This window comes from Schistocerca nitens, chromosome 2, assembly GCF_023898315.1.
Source record: "Schistocerca nitens isolate TAMUIC-IGC-003100 chromosome 2, iqSchNite1.1, whole genome shotgun sequence".
NCBI classification, from domain to species: domain Eukaryota; kingdom Metazoa; phylum Arthropoda; class Insecta; order Orthoptera; family Acrididae; genus Schistocerca; species Schistocerca nitens.
Window position 1 is genome coordinate 311,066,685 of NC_064615.1, and position 24,652 is coordinate 311,091,336.

At 38.6% G+C, this 24,652-nt stretch overlaps 1 protein-coding gene across 3 annotated transcripts in view; it reads left to right on the plus strand.

Annotated features, from left to right (window-relative positions):
* Positions 1 to 24,652, plus strand: part of LOC126236080 (sodium-independent sulfate anion transporter-like) — a 192,631-nt gene that overhangs the window by 163,755 nt on the left and 4,224 nt on the right. For all 3 annotated transcript variants that reach the window (XM_049945141.1, XM_049945140.1, XM_049945139.1), the window contains exons 6-10: positions 208 to 372; positions 819 to 980; positions 5,565 to 5,705; positions 16,098 to 16,243; positions 23,785 to 23,949. In XM_049945141.1, coding sequence (XP_049801098.1) covers positions 208 to 372; positions 819 to 980; positions 5,565 to 5,705; positions 16,098 to 16,243; positions 23,785 to 23,949 — 779 coding nt within the window. The remainder of the gene's footprint in view (positions 1 to 207; positions 373 to 818; positions 981 to 5,564; positions 5,706 to 16,097; positions 16,244 to 23,784; positions 23,950 to 24,652) is intronic.

Below are 24,652 nucleotides of genomic sequence, written 5' to 3' on the forward strand. Positions count from 1 at the left end.
ATTGTAATGTTAGCTAATAAGACCTCATTTTCAATAATAATTTCTGAGATTGTGGTCGTCATATAAGATTCTTTTGTTGAAATGCCTAATTCAAAAGTAATTATTAATGATCGACTTAATGATAAATCATACTCTATTTTACCTAAAAGTTGTAGTAGAACTAAACTGTATAAGACTCACAGTGTTTACATGTGTTTTATGTTACAGGTGACATTGGACAAGGCTTGCCCCCATTTGAGCTTCCACCTTTTTCAACACAGTTTAACAACAACACTTATGATTTCTCACAAATGACAGCAGCACTTGGTCCAACAATTGCAACCCTTCCTGTTGTATCTATCTTGGAGACTGTTGCCATTGCTAAGGCATTCTGTAAGTACTTTATTTTATGTCACTTTTCCCAGAGAAGACCCAGAGTTTTCTAAATTTTTGCTGTTTTATGTAATTTTAATCAAGTATATTTCTTTAGGAATGGTAACTGGTTAATACATGACATAAAAGCTGCATTCCTTTAGAAGTGTTAAGTTAGTGAAACAAGTTGCAAAACATGTTAAAAAGGAGAGCAATCTATATTGTTGAAGTCTCTCTCTCTCTCTCTCTCTCTCTCTCTCTCTCTCTCGTGTGTGTGTGTGTGTGTGTGTGTGTGTGTGTGTGTGTGTGTGTGTCCTCTGGAATGTTCTACTACTACGACTACTAGTATTACTCGACATTTTGTACTGACAGATGTAAGCATGCAGATAAAGAGGCAGTAATTTTATGAGATAACAACATTTGCTCATATATATTTGCTAAAATGATCTGAACTGTTTTCTCCACAGCCAAAGGTAAAGCATTTGATGCCACACAAGAGTTACTTGCCTTGGGGATTTGCAATGTTGCTGGTGGATTTGTTAGAAGCATGCCAATAACTGGATCTTTCACTCGTACAGCTGTAAACAATGCCTCAGGAGTAAAGACAACATTGGGAGCACTTTTTACAGGTATTAACTGGAAGTTATTGAACATTAAAACTGTTTTAAATAATTTGTCTGACAGCAAATACAGGAGAAAGTGTTGTTGACATTTTTTGTTGTTGTTATTGAAATATGGTTACAACTTGAGAGAAAATATTTTGTACACTTTTCTTTCATTTTACAACATAAAATGTGAAAGCATAGGTATTTACTGTTGAACTTCTTTGTGCCTTTGGCTTCATATTTTCTCTATAGTTGGAAGTAACTCCTTCCAGAATGAAAGCTGGGGATAACTACCTCAGAATATTATTCTGACACTCTTTATAATGAAATGTTTGAGAAGAAAACCTAAAGTGAAGACAAAAAGATCGGTTCTCACAGTTTCAGTATTGTTCAACCAGATTGATTATAATAGAGAATTACACAGAATAACAGCTAAGCTTACTAGGTTTGTGAGAAAGACTGCAAAGGCTAGGGAAGTTGCCATGTTCAATAGAAAATTTATTACAGAATTAAATACCCAACTTGATAGTGGTATATGAACGGTGTTAGGCAAAGTAACTAACATCACTCTATGGAAAAGTAATAAATTTTTCTCATAATTCTATTACCAAAAACCTTTTAACTTGGACATGTGACAGGTAACTGTTTTGCATTGAAGATTACTGTATGTCCATCATTAACTATTAGGTCTACAACTTTGCTTCCGCCATTTTGCAATAGACGGCAGTAGCGGTAATTGGGATTTGCTTGGTTGGTCATAGGTGTAATACAATAAGCTTAGGCATCTGTAAACATAATGCCATAAAAATAGTAATTGATTTGTGATTGCATCATAAGGTTATTCTCGATTAAGTACGTCAACTTATGTACCCATTTCTTGCCATTTGCGTGAAGTTTTAATTTTCTGCTTTAACATGAAGAAATCTGCAGCTGTGGCTCTTAAAATGCTGGGTAAGACCAATGGTGAGGGAACTATTAGTGGAAGAATGTGCAGTGAATGTTTTCAACACTTTAAGAACGGTGATTTTGATGTCAAAGACCAGCATGGCGGTGGAAGACAGAACGTTTTTGTAGCTACTGAAACAGATGAAGACAGTCACAGGCCATCATTATTGAAAGCAATTGATGCATTCAAGCCCAGCACTGAAACACAAATGGCCACAATACAGCGATAGACACATAAAGGTAATTTTGCAGCAGGTCAGTGCTCGACCCCGTGTCACAAAACCCATCAAAATATACGTGGGAAAGTTGAATTGAGAAGTCCTATCCCTCCCGCCATATTTGCCCTACATTGCTCTCTCTGACTACTACCTTTTTCGATCAGTGGCATATAGTCTGGCTGACCAGCACTTTCGATCATATGAACAAGTGCAAAATTGAATAAATTCATGGATACCCACAAAGGTGCCCAGTTCTTCCGCCAGGGGATTTGTATGCTATCTGAAAGATGGGAGAATGTAGTGGCCAGTGATGGGCGATATTATGACTCATAATTTTTTTGTAAGTTTTTCATAATAAAGCCATGAACTTTGAGAAAAAATGGTGGAAGCAAAGTTGTTTACCTAGTATATATCATTACATTTATTGAAAAATTCTGTGAGATGATCAAATATGACGGACAGGTATATGTGTGAATCAAAATATGTGAATATTTAATGAGTGTGGTAAAGAACAGTGAGCACAAGATCTTTCACAATATTCCAGAATGATCAGTGATGTTTTGAGCTTCTTGTTAGCTCAATATTGGTTCCCCATTTTAATTTTTTAACTCATTCGTACACACTAAGTGATAACAGTGATGTGGGGCCTGAGGAATTGAATTGTAATTCCTAGCTGTCCTTTGAGTGCACAAAATGGAAGTATGGATCAAATACCTGATTGTCACATTTCTGGTAGTTAGTAGTGGAGGTGCCACTTTCATTACCAGATGGAAACCACTGAATGCTGAAGGTTAATAAACAAACAGGGAATGGTAAAATTCATCTGTAACTGTGTACTAAATTTGGCTACCCATGTATGAAGAATGTAAGTTAGCAGAAAAGTAATTCCAATAACATTTCCTTATTTACAATAAGGGTACATGCAGTACAGCACACTGTTAATTTTAAACAATATTTTGTTCACTATGAAGGCAGCCTATGATTAAAAACTGCTTCACCATTACTTTTACATTTTTTGATTGAAGAAAGGCATAATACTACTAAGGCAGAGGTTCTCTGCAGAGTGTAATATCCTGAAAAGGAGTCATATTCCCAACAGATATTTTCTTGTCTTGTGACTCTTCAGGAAATGGGGAGTTTAAAGCCAAGGCAACATGGTCATGGTAAAACTTGCATAGCTGAAGCTGCTGAAGCTGCTATTCTCACTTCCGTTGCAATGAATGTACATGTGAGCACACAAAACCTAAATTATTGGTGTGGATTTTTCTTGTTTTTCCATTTGTTTACTGTCAACTACAGCAAGTGGAGGGGTTACGTTACCCCAAATACCTGTGCTGTGTGGTAGAACAGGAGTGTCAGAATCAATTTTGTGCTCCACCTATAATAAAGTTGTGTTTACATGGATGGTATGCTGCAGTGTGTTTCTGAACAAGTCTTAAGGAGAGGAAGTGTATCACTAAAAACAAAAAAAAAAAAAGAAAAAAATAGGATGCTGTTAATGTTTGTATCATCATAATGAATGGAGTCACAAGAAAGGCAGTCATGCTGGTCATTATCCCCCTGGTAACTAAGCAACATTTACTTGATACATTTCTTTATTTTGCTTCTGGACTAAATGTTATTTGTAATGGTCAAGATAACTGAGACACTGTATGTGTACCCATTATAAATGTTATAGGACTCACTTTTATTAATCCCAGGTTCTGACTGAGTAGGTACTGTCAAAAATTTCATGACACTGATCATAACTGATGCTGTTGCATATAGACAAGTTGCAATGTCAGAAAATTACTATGAATTCAGAAAGACCTGCAGAGGATTTATGCCTCATGTGAAGATTGGTAGTTGACTCTCAAGATAAACAAATTCGAGGCATGTGAGGATTGGTAGTTGGCTCTCAAGATAAACAAATTCGAAGTATTTTTGCATAAATGGTCGGAAAGAAACAATTTTGTTTGATCGCTAGTTAGTGATCAATAGCTAGAGACAGTAGCAAATGTTAACATGGTGATTCATCCAGAGCAATTTCAAGTTGAATTACTACACAAAACTAGTTCATAAAAATGATTCACTGGAAGAATCCTAAAGAACTGTAATTCACCAACAACAAAGGGAGCTTACAAAACACTCATTTTAGAGATCCTTGTACTGTACATCAGTCATCAGTCTGGGATCAGCAAGGATTAATAAAAGTAGAGAGATCTCCAAAGGAGCTAGCATTTTTTCCCATGGGTTTATGTAGTAAGTGCATCACAGTATTGCTGACCAACTCGATTGGTCTATGCAAGAGAGGGCTTGTGTGCCACGGAAAGGTCTACTTTTAAGATGACCAAGAGCATGCCCTTCAAGAAGACTTGGATGACATATTGTTTCAGCCAAATATTTTTGTAATATGCCCATGATGCTAAAACCAGTTGAAGTTAATACTGATAAATCCAACTGAAAATGAAACAGTAAAGAGAAGGAATGACAATGGTACACAAAATATGTTCCACTGCAGCTGACATCTGAAATACAGATATAGATGTATAACTGATTAAGCATCTAAAAAATTTTGCATTTTAGTAAGCTATATGTTTGTTAACTACTTTGTGTCACATGCTAGTTTACTGCACACTTGACAGGGTAGCTCACAATTCCTCTTGTTGATCTCTCTTCACATGTCAGTCAAATTTTTCATCATGTAAGTGTAGAATGTGAGTGATATTTACCAAACATGGTATCATGTTGAGATGAAACACAGGATATAACAGAGGATACCAAACAGAAAGTGTCACTGAAACTTTTCACATCATCATTATTTGTTAACATATTTGCTTTTTATTAATAGTGGCTTATTGGTCTACTCATGGATGACATATCTAGTTATAACAATAAAAAACATGTGGGAGTATGCAGTTTTGGCATGTCCTGTTAAGTTTTCCAGACCTATTTGAGATGTAAACAGCTGTTGTAACTATATGGAATGATGCACTAATCTCAGTTTCAATCTTTTGGACACCACTGGTTCTGACATAAGGTGGCTCAAACAAACAGAGACAAGTATGTACATCAAATTTTCACAAAAAAAAATAATTTAATTAAGACTTAAGTATTACATTGATTGTTATATTTAGGTTTACCCATCCACAAACCTACATTTACTGATGGGTCTTTCATGAATTCATCCTCGCCTTAGGCACTTTCGCCACTTACAGAAAATTGAAAATATATATTTTTTCCTTCACAAGGAAATTAAAGCTGGTCTAGAAAACTCAGTGTGACAATAATCAGATAATGAATAGTCAGTCCACAGTGACCAAGTGTTAACTTCAGTGTGGGCAAATACTGAAATTAAGTCTGCAGATCATCTCCATTTTATAATTAATTTAAGAATATTTTCCTAATAAGAGTTCTGTATTTTATGTAGTTCTTTCAAATTGTTTGATTTTTGTGTTTCTTTCAGGAATTTTGATTCTCTTGGCATTGAGCTTCCTGACATCTACATTCTACTTCATACCTAAAGCAACATTAGCTGGAATTATCATCACAGCAATGTATTTCATGATAGATGTTGCAATATTAAACTTGTTATGGAAAACAAAGAGTAAGTTAGTCCATAATACATTGTACAATATTACAAAAAATTTAAGAATTGGGAAAACTGATCTATTGAGGACATTATTACATAAGACACATTCAATCATTGAGCATTTCAGTGATCCATGTTGAGTTATTTGTAACACTGATGCATGCTGTGTCTTGTCCACCTGGTGTAGCAGTTTTGTTACTGGTTGCCAGTGTGCTGATCGTCACTGTGATTCTTGTCTTCCGCTATTATTTATGATGCGATGTTTCTGATTTTTGGTAGGGTCTGCCATATACTTATTTTTGAAATATTGTAATTTGCTACAACATTCCATTTATGTATAAATGGAAGGACACACTATTGAGGTAGGCTGTTCGTCTTCATGTGTACTTAGTGCATCATTCATAAATGTACTTTAAGTGTGAAGTGTTAGTTCATGTTCACAACTAACTGGTACATGATACTGGATTCTCTGTGACATAGTTTGGACAAGATCCTGATATGTCACCAACTACATTGTTAAATCTCTGATAAAAATACACCAAAACTTTCATTTTTGTGGACAGGAACCCAGATACAAACAGAGGAGAGGGCAGTCTACATAGTTAAAGTACTAGTGGATACAAAGGAATCAGTGAGTCATATGCACATCAGGTATCCAACAGTGTTTTCAGGAGGTACAGGCCAGGAGCTGACTAAATGTCTAAAGGGATTTGACACTGCCATGTAATTAAATGCAACAAGTGGAACGACATGATTTCTCTTGCCATAGTGTAGTTCTGTTTGTATGGTGGAGCCCAACAATGGGTCAAAATCAACTAGCAAAAGCTCAACATTTGGGACAAATGTCTCAGGCATAAATTAAGAAGATATTTAGCAACAATCAGGAGCAGGCCTGTGAGGTCAATGATTAACTAAAGAGTGGAACCCAATGACATGGGGAGCTGTTACCTATATATATATATATATATATATATATATATCCACACATATACAGACACAAGCAGACCTATTTAAAGACAAAGAGTTTGGGCAGAGATGTCAGTCGAGGCTGCCCAAACTCTTTGTCTGTAAATATGTCTGCTTGTGTCTGTATATGTGTGGATGGATATGTGTGTGTGTACGAGTGTATACCCGTCCTTTTTTCCCCCTAAGGTAAGTCTTTCCGCTCCCGGGATTGGAATGACTCCTTACCCTCTCCCTTAAAACCCACATCCTTTCGTCTTTCCCTCTCCTTCCCTCTTTCCTGATGAGGCAACAGTTTGTTGCGAAAGCTTGAATTTTGTGTGTATGCTTGTGTGTCTATCGACGTGCCAGCGCTTTCGTTTGGTAAGTCACATCATCTTTGTTTTTAGATATATTTTTCCCACGTGGAATGTTTCCCTCTCTCTCTTTGTACAGTGAACCCAAGTATGATAGAAACCATTGAAGTCTCACACCTAATGAAGAGTGTGGCAGGACAGAGGGCATCTAGTGCTTCATTTGCAGCCACCACAACAGAGGACTTCATTTGGCGATGGCAACAAATCGAAGCAATGCACCAGAAAAGATAATACAGAAAGATGTTCTACAGTGTTCTTCTTGAATTGGCGATGCTTCCTGTATGGGTTTGACACTCAATGGTGCTATTAACAGCCATCTGGATTCATAATAAAAAGATGTCATAAAGCCTCCTCTCTCTTCTCAGACTACTTGCTGTATCAGTGATGCAAGATCCTGATGGCCTTCTATGAATACCATTAGTATGACAATGTCAAACAACAAGACAGTTTCATGCAGGCCCAGCAAATTCAAATGTCTGTAGACCTGCAGGACAAAGTCAATCATGTCAGTCGCTTATGCTGGTTGAGGTCACTATTCAATGTGCCAATTATTCTCTATTGCTATGCAGAAGTTCCTGCCATTCACTGAGCCAACAAAATTAGAAAAAGTAAATGAAGTGACCGTCTATGGAGGTGAGGTAATAGAGTTCAAACTTCTGCTCGAGTTACAATTGCCATGATACCACAAAGATGGCATTGATGTCTTTATCAATAACCCACCTGTCCAAGCTCTAGTCAATATGAGACACCATTTTCTGTGTTGTTGGATATTTATCATCACAATTGAAGAAAATAATGTTCTAAGGTTCAAAGACCATTACTCTGAAGGTTGAAAATAGAATATACACCCAGCCAACAGGAATCCATGTTGTGAAAAAAGGTGTCAGTGACAGAATACAGGCCTTTTAATTTGTCATTTTACCAAAAAACATCCGTAATACTATCCTTAAGTGGGACTTTTTGCAGGCATCACAAGCATTTGTGGACTATGGAAGATTGAAGCTCTGTATTGATGAAGCTCCTCCAACAAAATCACACAACAGTGATTGCTCTGGATGGGCATCTAGCATTGAATATGTTATTTTCTGACCATCATCAATGAGACAAGTCATAGTCAGTCATCTAGACACACTGTTAAACTGTGAACCCCTGGTCAAATGCAAAGAAGTACTCACCCACATAGAAGAAATCTCTGTGTCAACAATGATAATATCTATGACAAGTGAGTGAGGAGTCACCAATTGCTACAAGCAACTGAAACTCATCCCCGACAGTACGTGCATAGGGGTAGTAAACCAATCCTGGAAGGTCAACTCAGTGAGTTGATGGAATCAGCTATCCATTCGTCAATAGGCCCTAGGTTGGTTGCCGAATAAAATTATGGAGCACTGACAATTCTGTTGCAATTTTTAGACATGTTCAAGTCTGGAGTGGAGACATAGCAGACCAGAAGATCCAATGTGAAGCACCATATCAACACTGGGGGTCATTTCCCATCAGTCTATACTGATGCTGAGTAAAGCTGAGTGGTAGATAAGTCAGAAGGAAATGGAGAGGATGCTGTGAGATGACATCATTCACCCACCAGAAAGTCTCTAGTTCTCCCCTGTGGTCCTGATGAAGTAAATAGATGTAACATGATAGACAGTACATGGCATTTCTGTGTCAGTTACTGGTTGCTGAACATAATTCCGAAACAGGATGTATACTCAATTGCCACACACTGATGACACCTTGGATTTATTGAAGGGAGGAAAGTACATCTCCAGCCTGTATGTGCATACTGACTACTGGCAGAAGGTTGTGAGGATGATTGGGAAGAGTCTGCATTCATTACAATTGATGGTATCTGTGGGTTCAAAGTTAGGCTGTTAAGCCCTAGCAACACTGCAGCCACTCTTGAGCACATGATGGGTGGCCTGCTGCAAGATCTTAAACAGATGATGTGTCTTTGCTACCTGGACCACATTGCTATTTTCCAGAAGACACTTGAAAAGCATCTAAGCTGCTTGACAACTGTACTTAGGTGTGCCCATGATGCAGATGTGTATATGAATCCGAGAAAGCTCTTGTTAGTCACCCAAGAAATGGAAATCTTGTGGCATACAGTTCACAGAAATTGAGTCTATATTGATAAAAAAAAAGTAAGAGACATAACAGAGTTTTTAACTTCTTGGTGTATTCACAATACGAGAGGCTTCCTCAGAATGTTCTCCTGCTAAAGACATTTCATACAAGATTTCAGTTGCAAGTCAAGGCCACTAAAAAAACTACTGCTTGGAGATGCCAGACTTTCTTGGACTGAAGAGCAAGACAGATCTTTATCGTTAAGAAGGTGCTGACATCTTCACCAGATTTGGTACTTTTTGATGAGAACACAAGACAAAGTTACACATCGCTTCTAGTGTTTACATGATAGGTGCAATTCTAGTGTAAATCCAGGAAGTAGCTGAAAGTGTAATTATTTACTCTTCCAGAGTACTCTCGGAATCTGAGAAGATTTAATCTACAATTGTCAAATAGTGCCTTGCAGTTGTTTGTGCTGTCAGTAAATTCTGACCCAATTTATAAAGCCAGTGGGTAAGACACTCAAATATTACACAGAATGGCAGTGATTCAAATTTCTGTCTGCATATCAATATTTTGGTTGTGTAAGATTTCCCTAAATTTTGTAAGACAAATGCTGGGTTGGTTCCTTTGAAAATCAACTACCTCCCTTAATCTGAGATTGTGCTTCATCTCTAATGAGCTCATTGTTGATGGGATGTTAAATCTTAATCTTCCTTATGTTTTATATGTAGTAAACCATTCACTGTTGTGAATGACCACCATTTTCTCGGCTGGCTGACAAGCCTGGAAGATGCATCAGGATGGATGGCGAGATGGGCACTCAAGTTCAGGAATACATCATCACAAACTATACAAAAATTGACACAACCACAAGGATACTGACACCATCTGTAGAATCCATAGGAAGAAGAGTATAACATGATCATATCCCAGTCACTGCATCAATAACACAAACTGTAGGTGAAAAAAGGGCAGATCGACCACTAGTGAAACTCGTAGGGGCCTTAGAGAATCTGTAACAGGAGAATCAGACTAATAGAAGGAACCCTGTATAAAAGGAATTGTAACTGAATGGGACAGATATGGTTGCTCATCATCCAAACTCATTTATGGCAAGCCGTAATAAAATATTTTCATGATTCTCTGACATTTATGGCCAGCCATACTAAAGTATTTTCATGATTTCTGACATTATATCATTTGTGATTTGTGATATATTCAGAAACATTTAGCTGTGGCTAAATCTGTCAAACATCATGGAAGCCACAGTAGAGAATGCCGATGATGAAAGCATATGGCTCAGTTCACCCTAGGGCGTCTGGTACCAATACCTGCTGTGGTTGCTCAATTTTTCCAGATCAGAACAGACCTATTGGTTTCCCAGTTCAGTGAATGGGAATAAAAAGGACAGTATAGCGCGTTAGTAACTCGTCTGTGATGCTGTCACCAAAGCTAGTCTTACTGTGCAAGCTCTAGAAATTATATATAAAAACAAAGATGCTGTAACTTACCAAATGAAAGTGTTGGTATGTTGAAAGGAAACAATAAAAAACACATAAACACACACACAAATTTCAAGGTTTTCCAACCCAAGGTTGCTTCATCAGGAAAGAGGAAAGGAGAGGGAAAGACGAAAGGATGTGGGTTTTAAGGGAGAGGGTAAGGAGTCATTCCAATCCCGGGAGCAGAAAGACTTACCTTAGGGAAAAAGGGACAGGTATACACTCACACACACTCCCTCTTTCCTGATGAAGCAACCGTGGGTTGTGAAAGCTTGATATTTGTGTGTGTGTGTTTGTGTTTTTCACTGTGTCTATCTACCAGTGCTTTGCCATTTGGTAAGTCACAGCATCTTTTTTAATATATTTTTCCCATGTGGAATGTTTGTTTCTAGTCAAGAGTGGTGTCGGAGAAATATTCACAGTGCAACATCATCAATACATTAAAAGCTGCCCGACCCCTCCAACAACCCATACACACAGGCCAATGGCCTCATGAAACGTTTAAATAAGACATTCTCAGATATATTCTTGATGTATATTGACATCAAACAGTGAGACTGGGATATGATACTGCCTGTAATGCTTTCACATGCAACTAGCAAAGGAAAACAGTGTGGTATCAAACTGTTTTAGGTGGGCCACAGTCAAGAGTATGAAACAGCAGGTGATACTTTGTTTTAGTTTGTGCTTGATGATCTTCAAGATGATTGTCTGAAGCAACTCATCACCAGAACTGAAAAGGAAAGTATATAAGAATATACAGCCTACAGTTGCAGGTTAACTTTATCGTTTACCTAGGTTTCAACGTTAGTAATTAACGTCTTCTTCAGAACCTGCAAAAAGTTACTATTATAATGTGCTAGTAAATTGTATTAGATATGGTCATCCTACAGGATGCAACGTGTAGTACTTACATAAAATATTATTTAAATGTTTGCCTAAAACGAGCCATGTCCTAACTCAACTTTATAACACTTGATGCAGAACCATAAGGTTTTGTCTCTTCTATTAAACAAGCTGCAGCAAATTCACTTTAAGCCCATTGTATGGGCCTCGTCGTGTGACTAGAGACTGCGGACCGCGAGGGCTTCGCACGCATCAGATAACATTTTTGCTATGAATTAATTTTATACTTTACTATTGTAAGTTAATTACAGTAACCAGCATGACTACGTTTTACATTCTACTACAGAGCCTTATAAACTGACCAACAAATCTCGTATGAACATCTGTAGGAAAGGTTCTTTTATTACAGAAACTGTAATGGTCACATGCATTATGAATTATTGTAAACCTAATATAGGCTCGAAGCCTTCGAAGTATGCCCTATTTTTTAGATACATTTGATCATACAATAAATTGATTCTATCTGTAATTAGGTGTGCATAAATTTGTAGTTCCTCAAGCGTGTCGAGTCTATATCCCTTAACTTCATGATGAGAAGGAAATTTTAAAACCTGAATTTTTCAACAGATAGTGAGGCAGTTATATCATAAGAAAACACAAAAAAGGACAACGACTTTAGTAAACACAAATACTCAAACCCAAGATCAGACCAAGAAATGGTTGTCGGTTCCTTATATAGGTAATGTCTCCTACAAGATAGGGTGTCTGTTGAAAAATTCAGGTTTTAAAATTTCCTTCTCAACGAGTAATAGTTTAAAGCAAAATTTGGTTCATTCCCTTGACGAAGACTGTGATAAGGCAGCAAAAACAGGCATACATAAGATTATGTGTGATTTATTGCCCATGTTATTAGATAGGTCAAACAGGCAGAGCTATAGCAGTAAGGCTTAAAGAACATCTTCCAATAAATGGCATAGGAACACAGGGGTCAGCCTTTGCGGAACATCTGGTGCAAATGGCTCATACACCTAAACCTATACGTGACATAGAGCTAAGTTTCTGTAATAAAAGAACCTTTCCTACAGATGTTCATACGAGATTTGTTGGTCAGTTTATTAGGCTCTGTAGTAGAATGTAAAACGTAGTCATGCTGGTTACTGTAATTAACTTACAATAGTGAAGTATAAAATTACTTCATAGCAAAAATGTTATTTGACACGTGCGTAACAAGAGTTTGATTCTATATGTTTTGCGCATGCGCGCTGCCCTCTGTGAGGCAGACCGCGAAGCCCTCGTGGTCCGCAGTCTCTCGTCACATGGCGAGGCCCATACAACGGGCTTAAAGTGAATTTGCTACAGCTTGTTTAATAGAAGAGACAAAACCTTATGGTTATGCATCAATTGTTATAAAGTTGACTTAGGACATGGCTTGTTTTAGGCAAACATTTAAATAATATTTTATGTAAGTACTACACATTGCATCCTGTAGGATGACCATATCTAATATAATTTACAAGCACATTATGATAGTAACTTTTTGCAGGTTCTGAAGAAGACGTTATTACTAACATTGAAACCTAGGTAAACGATAAATTTAACCTGCAACTGTAGGCTGTATATTCTTATATAAACAATATCAGTTGCTGTCGCCGCATAAAAATGTTAAAAATTATGAAAAGGAAAGACTGCTGACATGCATATGAACCTTGCATACTCTGGATAAGAGTATTGGACATTTGCGGAAGGTCAGACTGTAAGAAAAATTATTCAGGCAGTACTTTGGCTCATAATGAACTCTGTGGTACATGTCAAACAAATCAACAAAGTTGAAGATAGTGAGCTCACATCAAGAGACAGAGATATCATCCATTTCCTTTGCACAATGCCATGAAGGTGCAGATCAATGATGGGCTATCAATACAAGGAATATGAAGAACAACTGAAGATCACTTTATTTTGATGGAAGAATCCCAATTGAATGTTGCAGTGACTGTGAGGATGTGTCACTACCACTAGATAATAAGGCATACCAAGTAACACCATGTAAATGGTGACTGATCAAGACCAGCTCACACCCAAAACAGCTGGTATGTAGGTGTTGCTTAAGACAAAGGTTAGAGGTCCATCAGTTCTGTCCACATAAGAAGAGCTGGTGGAAATATGACAACAGGTTGGAGAGACTCAGCAGGGAAGCTGCATGTCTTACTTCTCCTTGCCAGCAATGCTAACACAATGACAATAATGTAAGGCTCAAGGATGGATTACAATGTGCCTACTGTGATAACACTTTTTTTGCAAGAGGATTTAACATTTCTGATCATGAAATTAAATAACATTAAAGTAGCTGGCATGGTTGGTATATATCCTGAATTTGTAAATAGGACAGAATAGCTTATAGTACAGAGAAATATCCTTGTGAGCCAAAAATTATCACAAGCTGTAATACTAAGCAAAGTTACAGATAAATATCTGACTGCTCTCGGCAGCTGCAGATCAGTATCTCTGTTGAACACACTGGCTAAAGTTCAGGCAAGATTTAATGCAGTCCTGAACTTAAATCTTGCCTGTCATTCAAAAGCAGTCAACCGTGATATAAAAAGACAAAGTAGTTTCCATGTAAGAAACCCAAAGCTAATCCAATTCATATCTTAGAAAGTTATTTGCAGTCTTTTTAATTTATTATTAGATCCACTTACAATAAAAGACAATACTTTACATCACTATTTGTAAGATACTATTACAACAATGAACTTTTGCAAAAATGAAAAACAGCAAACCTCATGTTTACACTTTTATAGTTTATTTTAACCTGTATTTACACACATCCATGGTCTCCTATGTCAATTTTTGACAAAATAGTGTACAGTGGAGGCATTGAGCAATTGACAAGCACATAAACTGAACTGAGAATATAGCTGGGCTTTTGACCATTGTCTTTCTCTGGAACTAAATAATGCAAAATCGTAGGATGTACATACATGGCTACACTGTCTTAGCCAACTACATTGGCTGACACTGCAGTCTGGTGGGAGTGAGGGATTGTGTTGGGTGGACTGGGTGAGAGGAAAAAGGAGGCAGGTACAGGGAGAATCTGGAGGAGGGAAAGATGGCTCATGGCTGAGAGTGTAATTCCACATCAGAATGTGTCAGGAGTGAAGTATTGGTGTATTCATCACAGCATAGGCCATTTGAGTTGCGTGTAATATGCATTGAAGTGTAGTAGTAGGTTGGTTGGGTGTGGGGGAGGAGGAAGAGGAATAGTGCACTGAGGAGAATGTGAGTGTATATTGATAGGGTGAACCAAGAGGCAAGATGTCAGAGGTGGTGGTGGTGGTGGTGGTGGTGGTGGTGGTGGTGGTGGTGCAAGGACTAACAGAGATTGAGACCAGGAGGATTGTGGGTTCAAAGAATGTCTTGTAAGGATGATAATTCCCATTTTTGTAATTCAAAGCTGGTCTATAGCAATGAGTGTTTCAGAGGGGAGAAATTGGCCCTTGCCACATGGCATCTGCCTCTATCTGAATTAAAGATGAGTATTATCCTTACCCATACAACATGTCCTTAAATCCCTGAGTCTCTGCTGGCCCCTGTCGCAAGCACACCTCTTCCAAAACTTATCCATATATGTCCTACTGCATTCATCTTCTTCATGTCACATGGAGCTTTCCGCAAGCTCATTGGTGACACATTCCTGTCTTGTTCCCTTGCAGTCTCTTCTTCCTAGCCATCAGCCACTCTTTCTTCCATCATTGAATCCTCCTTCTTGCCTCTTTTATTCTCTCACTGCACTCTACCCAACAAAACCCATCACCTCAGTCAGGCTGTAGCACAGAGAATATTTCCAGCAAATAAAATACACTGTGTGTGTGTGTGTGTGTGTGTGTGTGTGTGTGTGTGTCAACAGGACACTGCCAACCACTAGATGCATCAGCTACATGGTAGGAGGCTACATTCACATCTTGAATTATTTGTATCCCACCCAAGACTTTCTAGTGTTAAAGTACAGTACTGCAGAGAAGCAGATAACTTCTTCAAAGACTAGAAGTAAAATGGAAAATATCCAACTCTCTAACATCTGATGTATAAGAAAGGGAACATTCTGTATGTTGAAACTACTAGCAGATCCATGTTCTTTCTTCCATATATACTCTCAGTATATACTGCTGATACCTATATAGTCTCACAAAGGGCATAATTATAAAAAAATTAGAGATTTTTAATTTTACAAACTAGAACAGGAAACTAGAGACAACAGATATATGGTAGACTATTGTTTGTTCACTTCATAATTTGTAGATTTGGGAACATGCCTTGTGTTCAATGTTTTCAAACTACTAACCATTCCGGGCAAAAAAATCCCCAGTGATCAGTCTTCTGTTGCATCCAGTATGCTACTCTTATGTGGGGTGGCGAATTTTTCCTAACTCTCCATATTTCGTAAACCTCATCAGTCCTTTCCCATCATTCCTCTTCGTTCCCCTTCAACCCATCTACCAAAAGAAAAAACCACTGGCTCTGAAAACTTGCACTTTTCGTAATTTTTGTATGTTCCTTCCTTGCTGCTGCGTGGTAAGTATATTTTCCTTCTATATTAAAACATTATAAGTGGTACATAGTGGTCATTGTTCAGCATGTCACTTACATTTTGTTATTTGTGTGTTTGTTTGCAGAGCTGGATCTTATACCCTACATTGTCACATTTTTTTGCTGTATATTCCTTGGTCTGGAAATGGGAATTGGAATTGGAGTTGGAGTTAACTTACTGTTCCTGTTGTACGATTCAGCTCGGCCCCGGTTATTAGTAGATGAAATGGATGTAAGTGTTGTTAAGAATCTAACAAGTAAGAAGCAGTACAGCTGAAATTAAAATATATTGTTACTCTTCACATAGAGGAGGCATTGAACACTAGACAGGCATATTTAAAAGTAGACTGTTAGATTTTAGACACTGGACTCGCATTCAGGAGGACGGTGGTTCAATCCCACATCTGGCCGTCCTGATTTAGGTTTTCCGTGATTTCCCTAAATCGCTCTGGGCAAATGCTGGGATGGTTCCTTTCAAAGGGCACGGCCGACTTCCCTCCCCGTCCTTCCCTAATCCGATGAGACCGATGAACTCGCTGTCTGGTCTCCTTCCCCAAACAACCCAACCCAGCTGTTAGATTTTTGAGCTATCAGATGGAGTTCATCAGACTGAGAAACAAAAACAAACATATTCTTATGTGCACCACTCATGCATGCATGCCCATTGTTGTCTCCAGGCCTGTAACTGCAAGGGGATGAGTACCAATCGCAGCGGTGGTGGGCTGTGGGGCTACAGAAGAGGTGTGGGGCAGGGAGGCGGAGGGGTAGCACACTAGAGGTGGGGAAGGCACTGTAGTGCTGCCTTTGGTAGCATGTTGGGGTTTGGTGGAAACAGGATGGTGGGCTTCTAGGTGCAGCATTGGTAGAGCTGTACTGTTTGAGGAGGAGGAGGAGGGGGGGGGGGAGAGAGATAGTACTGTGTAGGTGATTACTAGGTAGGTGAACTATGGGGATAGAAGGTAGGTACAAAGTTGCAGTGGGAGCAGGATAGGGGATGGTGACTAGTGAAGGTTGTGGTAAGGTGGTTTGTGAGAACAAAGGAAAGGATATGTTGTAGGGAGAGTTCCCAACTGACCAATTTAGAAAAACTTGTGTTCATGGGAAAGATCCACATGGTGTGGGATATGAAGCAGCCACTGAAGTCGAGCACACCGTGTTTGCATGGCATGTCTGGCAACAGGTGGTCCAGCAGTCTCTTGGTCACAGATTGGGGATAGCCATTTGTCTGGACAGACAGCTTGTCAGTGGTTATCCTATATAGACTGGCACACAATGACTGCAGTTGCCTTGGAAGACTACATGGCTGCTCTCTTGTGTGGTCCTGTCTTTGATGGGGAAGGAAGCACATGTGACAGGACTAGAGTAGGTTATGGACAGATTTTGCATCTAGGTCTTTTACAGGACTGTCAGCCATGGGGCAAGGGGTTGGGAGCAGGTGCAGGTAGGACAGAGACAGACAAGGATACTGCATATGTTGGGTGTGTAGGAGAATGCAACTGGGAACTTTGGGGGGGGGGGGGGGAGAGGATAGTGGGCAGGATACTTCTCATTTTGGGCATGATGAGAGGTAGTCGAAACCATGTTGAAGAATGTGTTTGTTGCCCCAGTCAACCTGCAGAACTGCAATCTTCTATGTATATATCCAGTGAGCACAGTGCAGCTGTACGTGTTTGTGTGTGTGTGTGTGTGTTTTTGTTTGTGTTTGTGTTTGTGGGTGGGTGGGTGGGTGGGTGGGCAGGGGGTGCATGCTCCTGTGTGCGCATGTGCCTAAGTGTCAGTGAGTATAAGGGAGATGGTATGTGACTGGGGCATGGGAGATCTGTTTATGGACAAGGTGTGGAGGGTAATTTTGGTGTGTGAACGGCCTTAGTTGAATCGATCATTGCAGAAACCATGTAAGTATTCTTTTCCAGGATGTTGGGAAATTAGCATTGTAAGTTGAAGTCTGATCTCATAATATTTCTGAATGAAACTTAAAGGTGCTAGAAATGTGTACAAAATGCAGCATAATTTTAAAGAAATTTACTATGCTATAAAAATTTTTTTTAAGATATTGCACCTAGGTTACTTCTAAAATAAACCACTTTTCCTGTAAATTTCCGCAGCAATAATATAGAAACAAACAGGTAAATTGATTAATCTTTGAAGTTTTAAGATGAAAGACTAAGTAAATAACACTGTTCTATTTATAAAAATGTAACAGCCATACATTAGTGAACCACATAATACAAATTTGTACAGTAAATGCCTTTCTGGCTTTATTCAGCCTCTGGAATGTCCTTGACAGTTTCTTACTCAGATGTTGGCCACTGAATGATGCTGTCATAAAATTCTTCATAACCAATAGTGTAGTCCGCTGAATTTATCATGTCATCAAGTTGACTGGAACCTAAAACCAAAAATTACGTGTGCAAAATCCAGTAAGTGTTTGTAATGCTACAAAATATTGTTTTTACTTGCTCACTAGTTTGATATCTGACTAATAACATTACTGAGATTAATGTACCTTTCCCAAAGGGTAAGCATCCTCAGAAGATAGTTCAGGTGGGCTGTCAGTTTTCAATAGAGTGAAAGTACGTGAAAATCCTCCAATAAACGCCTTTGCCACAACTTTTCCTTGAGTATCTTTAGAGTACAGGAACTGTTTGTAGCTAGATACCTTGAATGACACTCTAAGTTCTGTTAGTACATCCCTGCCTGATGTTTCATCAGAGTTTGTGGTTTTCTTGTATGACGTAGGCCACCAACGTTTAAAACTTAAAACACAATCCGAGATAAGATGATAAATGGAAAAATGTCCAAACGCACTTGCCGTCAACATAAGCTCAGAATACTGATGTGGAGTATAAATTCTGTGCACCTTCCTCAAGAGCTGTGTAATACCTCCAAAGTCCTGTCACATGGCGAAAAAATGTGTCCACGGACTGGAAAGTTATGCATAATCATCTCAAACTGACCTCTGTCACAGAGATTCAATAAGAATTGCACAACTGTGTGATTCTTATTTTGGTCTGTTGGCCCATCACAAAACCACATGAGGTGCTTGATATTAAATGGAATTTCAGTGTCAAAGTAATGTAGCAGCAAAGAACAGACTTCATCTGGACCTTCGTGCGCTTCTCACTCATGGTACACATATGGTTTCAAACAATTAGTTATTAAGTCATGTACTGAAAAAACATTTAACTAGAGCTGTCTCATAAAAAATACCTCGAGTACAGGTATATGAGGCTAAGGCAGGTTTTGCATGAAATCAAATGCCAATGCCACAGTGTCATAGTCTTTGTTCTGAGATGCTTCTTTCATAGCTGAATAATATTTTTTGGATCTTCTGCTATGGAAAACCATTTCATTTGCTACATTGCACTTAACATTTTCACTCAGAGCTTTGTCTTTGTTTTACAAATAAGCTTTCACACGATGAGCAAATGTAAACTTGTGGCTGACCAAACGAATATGACAAGTTCTCTTTGAAGTATTTGTAGTAGAAACTATACTTAACTCTGTCTTGTAGATCAGGGTTATCTAGAATGAACATATTGTATATTTTTACATCAAGTTGTGCATCAAGGTTTTTTTTGGGTTTGCCTTCCTAATGGGTTACTTTCACATGAAACATTCTCAATTTGTTTATGAATGTGTACACAAATTTCACCTGGAACCCAGTTCCCACTTCTTGACTTTCCCCTCCTGTCCACTGGGCTTTTATTAAGGACAGAACATTTATTGATACTTTTAATTCTGTTATCTGAAATGCCAAAAACTTGAAAGAAAACATTTCTACATACTATAATTACAACACATTTCAGTTTTAAATTGTGTTTATGACAGGGTAATTTTTTTGTTGTTACATAATTTATCAATAGACCTGTCAGCATTTTCTTGAATCTCATCTTGACCTTGTTCCTCTAATTACGGTTTTTACACCTATGTTTTACTGGCATAACCTCAACCAATGTTTGCATGCAGTTGTCTTGTGTGTTTTTACTCTCCAAAGAATAAATCTTATTCCAGAGTGCCTGTATAGATTCTTCAGTAAGTTTTGAATGACATTTATAGCTACACTTACAGTTTACAATGTTTGGTGGGGCTTTCTGGGTGACCTCTTTTCTTTTGTGGGACACATACCTCAGTCCTTGCACTCTAGCTTTCTGGACAACATCCTGCTTGTACTTTTCTTCATGTCTCACTCTTTACGCTTAGGATTAGGTTCATCGTCTGAACTGTCAGACATGGTTTAAGAACTGCACACTACTTAATAGTCACTAAATACACCTATATTTCCACTACACACACACACACCCCATGTTTATTACCATAACAACAACAGACTCAGTAAAAACAAAAGAAGGGTCATGAAACACTTAATCCTTACAGGGCCACCAACCATCACGAACGGAGGAATGAATTTACCGCAGAAAGAACCTAAGTGATGGTGCTTGGGTTCTTTCTGAAATAAACACATTATTTTCACAGCTGCCTAATAGCAATCCTTATATGAAACCTAGGCTGTTTCTGCAATAAACAATGTATTTATCTCCAAATAGTAACATCCCATCAAAATCTCCATTTTGTTAAAAGTGTCACTTAGGTGGTTCCTGAAATAAACGATTCATTTATGGTGAGGGACTGCTTGTCAGTGCAGTTGTGATGTCACAAATGGCTAGGCTGCTTGGAAGGGACTTCTTGGTGTGGAATGGGTGGCAGCTATTGAAATAAAGATACTATTGGTGGTTGATAGGTTTGATATGGATGGTCATTATTGAGGAATGTGACTTGGGGTGAGAGGAACCAGGTGATGTGAATTGGATAGAAGCTATTGAAATCCTGGAGAAATATGGATAGGGTGTCCTCATCCTTGTTTTAGATCATAAATATGATATCAGTGAATCTGAACCAGGGAAGGGTTTGGGATTCAGAATAGTGAGGAAATATTCCTCTAGATGGTTGATAGATAGTTTGTCATAGGGCAATACCATGTGAGTGCCCATGACAGTCAGTATGTAGAAGTATGGCTCACAGTTTATTAACAAGAAATGCAGAACTACTGTGACCTGTAGACTGACAAATTTCATTGCTTTTCAAAGTCTAGTGGCAGTCCCCTCTAACCTAAAATGACATTGTGATAAGATAATATGTAGCAAGATATGTAATACTATCTACATCTATATCTATATCTCCAACTTTCTCTCTCTTCCATTAATCCAATATTGTAAGGCTCCCAAACTGGTAAGTAATACTCAAGAACTGGAGGAACAAGTGTTTTGTAAGCGTTTTTATGGATGAATTACTTTTACATATTTGGATAATTACTCCTAGATATTTTGTGGTAATTACTATTCCCAGTAACCTGTCACCAATAATGAAATCATCAGCTAGTGGTTTTCTTTGCCTATTTATGTGCAATACATTACATTTATTTACACTCATGGTCAATTGCCATCCTCTGCACCGATCATCATTTCTCAGTAGGTCTTCCTGAAATCTGTCATTGTCATGTGACATTACTACATTCTTATAAACAACTGCAGCATGTGAATACAGGCTTGAAGAGCTTTTGACATTACCCAATAGAACATTTATATAGTTTGTAAGCAGTAAGCATCCTATCACACTTCTATGGAGTATTCCTGAAATTACCTTTGCACCTGTGTTGGTTTTCTTCCATTAAGGACAATGCAGTTCAGAAAAGCTGGTGTTCAGGGGGATGATCCTGATGGCATCTGTTGTGAACTGCCACTGAAACGGAGTATGTTATTCTCAGCAGCCATTAAAATTGAGCATGTTAAACTCAACAGCATGTTCTGCCACTGGGTGGTCAACTCTGGTCTTGAACACAGTTTGGAAGTGGTCATTAATTTGTGTGGACAGCTGGTTGGTTGTCATGACCACATAAAAATCCTGCGTCCGGCCATCCTGATTTGGGTTTTCCGTTATTTCCCTAAATCGCTCCAGGCAAATGCGGGATGGTTCCTTTGAAAGGGCACGACCGACTTTCTTCCCTAATCCGATGAGACCGATGACCTCGCTGTCTGGTCTCCTTCCGCAAACAACCCAACAACCACATAAAATGCTGTGCAGAAATTTAGCAGAGCTGATATATGACATGGCTGCTTTTGCAAGAGGCCCTGCCTCTAGTAGGTTAGGGTAAGCCTGTGACAAGATTGGTGTAGGATGAACTGGGTGGGTGTTTCAGATAGGTCTTGCACTGGCTCTATCATACCAATATGACCCATATGGCTTGGAGCTGAGAGTGGGTGTGGGGTAAGGGAGGCCAGGACATTACATAGATTGGATGAGCTGCAAAATACCACTTATGAGGGGTGATAAGATTTGTGGGTAGGATGTTCCTCATTTCCGTGTGTGATGATAAATAGCAGAAGTGAAAGATATGGTTGAGTTGTTACAGTCCAGAATGATGTTGGGGGTGCTCCACCGCAGCTTGGTTTTTGGGGAGTTGGGAGGATTAGGGATACATGAGGATGTGGCATGGAAAATAACTTGTGGAATCTGTTGGAGTTGTTTGTGATTGTTCCATGGATTTTATTTGTCAGCTTTAACATATTGCTCATCTCACACTTAAGAGCCAAACAAACTGGTACACCTGCCTAATATTGTGTAGAGCCCCTGCGAGCATGCAGAAGTGCCACAACACGACGTGGCATGCACTTGACTAATGTGTGATGTCTGAAGTAGTGCTGGAGGGAATTGACTCAATGGATCCTGCAGGGTGCAGGGCTATCCATAAATCAGTAAGAGTATCAGTGGGGTGGGGGATGGGGGGGGGGGGGTGTCTCCTTTGTACAGAACGTTGCAAGGCATACCAGATATGCTCAATAATGTTCATGTTTGGGGGTTTGGTGGCCAGCAGAACTGTTTAAACTCAAAAGAGTGTTCCTGGAGGCACTCTGTGGCAATTATGGATGTGTGGGGTGTCCTATTGTTCTGCTGGAATTGTCAAAGTCCACCAGAATGCACAATGGACATGAATGGATGCAGGTGATCAGACAGGATGCTTACGTATGTCACCTGTCAGAGTCATATCTACACATATCAAGAGTAGCATCTTGTTGATAAGCCTGTTGTTGATCATTCAGTCAACTATATAGCAAGTTGTTACCTTTACTTCTTCCATTGAAATAACACTATATTGTGCTGTAGCTTTGTAGGTAGTAAGTAAAAATGTTCTCTGCAGAACTAGGAAGTACTTGGAAGAACTCCTGTCCATTAAGAGAGCTTTTGACCTGATGTGATTTGTGTAAATGGGATTATATGTGCAGATTTCCTTGATGTTTGCATGAGATCTGGTAGAAGCTTCAGATCATACCGGCCTATCTGATAATACAGCACTATTTTCTACTTGGAGAATGATGCAAAACAATGGCTAATCATCTAAATACTTAATTAAGTATTTTTTTTATTTTGGTGTGTACACAATTATTTGTCATCTTTGCTTCTTGTGAAGCGGACGAGGTCTCTGAAATAAGAAAATAAATACAGCTTGACATTTTTCAGCGAATGTTCATTCAAGCAGCTTCTAAGGGTTAAGATTAATATATTTTGCTTTTTGACTTTATTTTCTCAGCTCTTCATCAGCTATTCTGTTTTATTTGTTTGCTGAACGTTCTTAGTGAATAAATGACAGCATAAGCAAACTATATGTGTTACAGTCAAAGATAAAAATTGTGCATCTACTTCTGTGTGAATATATCTATTTTTTTCAGTAACCAAGTTGAATCAGAGGGAAAGTATGACAGCATATTTGTTGTGCAGGTCTGTGATCAGAAGGTGCTGCTGCTGTCACCACAGCAGAACTTGAGGTTTCCTTCTGCAGAACACATCCGTGAAGTTGTTGTAAACATCTGTGCAGAATCTCCTCCATCATCTGTTGTGCTTGATGGTAGTTTAGTGGGACAGATTGACACAACTGTTGCCAAGGTAAGATGACAAATGTTCATTTATTTTTGAAACTGCAAAAGTGATTTGCCACTGATGTAATTCAAATCTTATTACTGATGTTGCTATTCTCCTTCAATTAATACCACTCTACTGTAACTAGAATTCACCCTTCATTAGTGCAGCGTAGGTTACACTATAATGAAACCTACTGTCAGATGAAGGCTGTGTGCCAAACAGAAATTCAGACTTGGGACTTCACCTATCAATGCAATGCCTACAATGACACATCCAAATTTATTCAGTGCTTAGTTCAGTTGTGAATATCTTGCTTCATTAGCATTCACAGGAGAAGGAATATAACTAACATTGCCTTAATCACACATGATATCTGTCTAGATCATAAATACGGAAATTTATTTCACTCTGCAGCAGAATGAAAGATTCCTTCTAAAAACACTCTTAAGTTTCTATCTAACCCATTCCAAATCTTATCATTTTCACAGGGAATCCTAACATTGGTAGGCTATGATGGACATTCAGATGGCTGTTAGTTTGACTGTTATATTGAAAGGCAGTGGTCCATATTGTATTATATCAGGAATGAATTATCAAATATTTTCATATCTCTCAGTGTAAAGCATAGGTGCTGCATTTTGTTCTATTTTTATCATTTTTTACTGATCTTTTGCACCTCAGAACCCCTTTTTGTCATACGATGGAGAGAAATATGTATAGCGTTTCC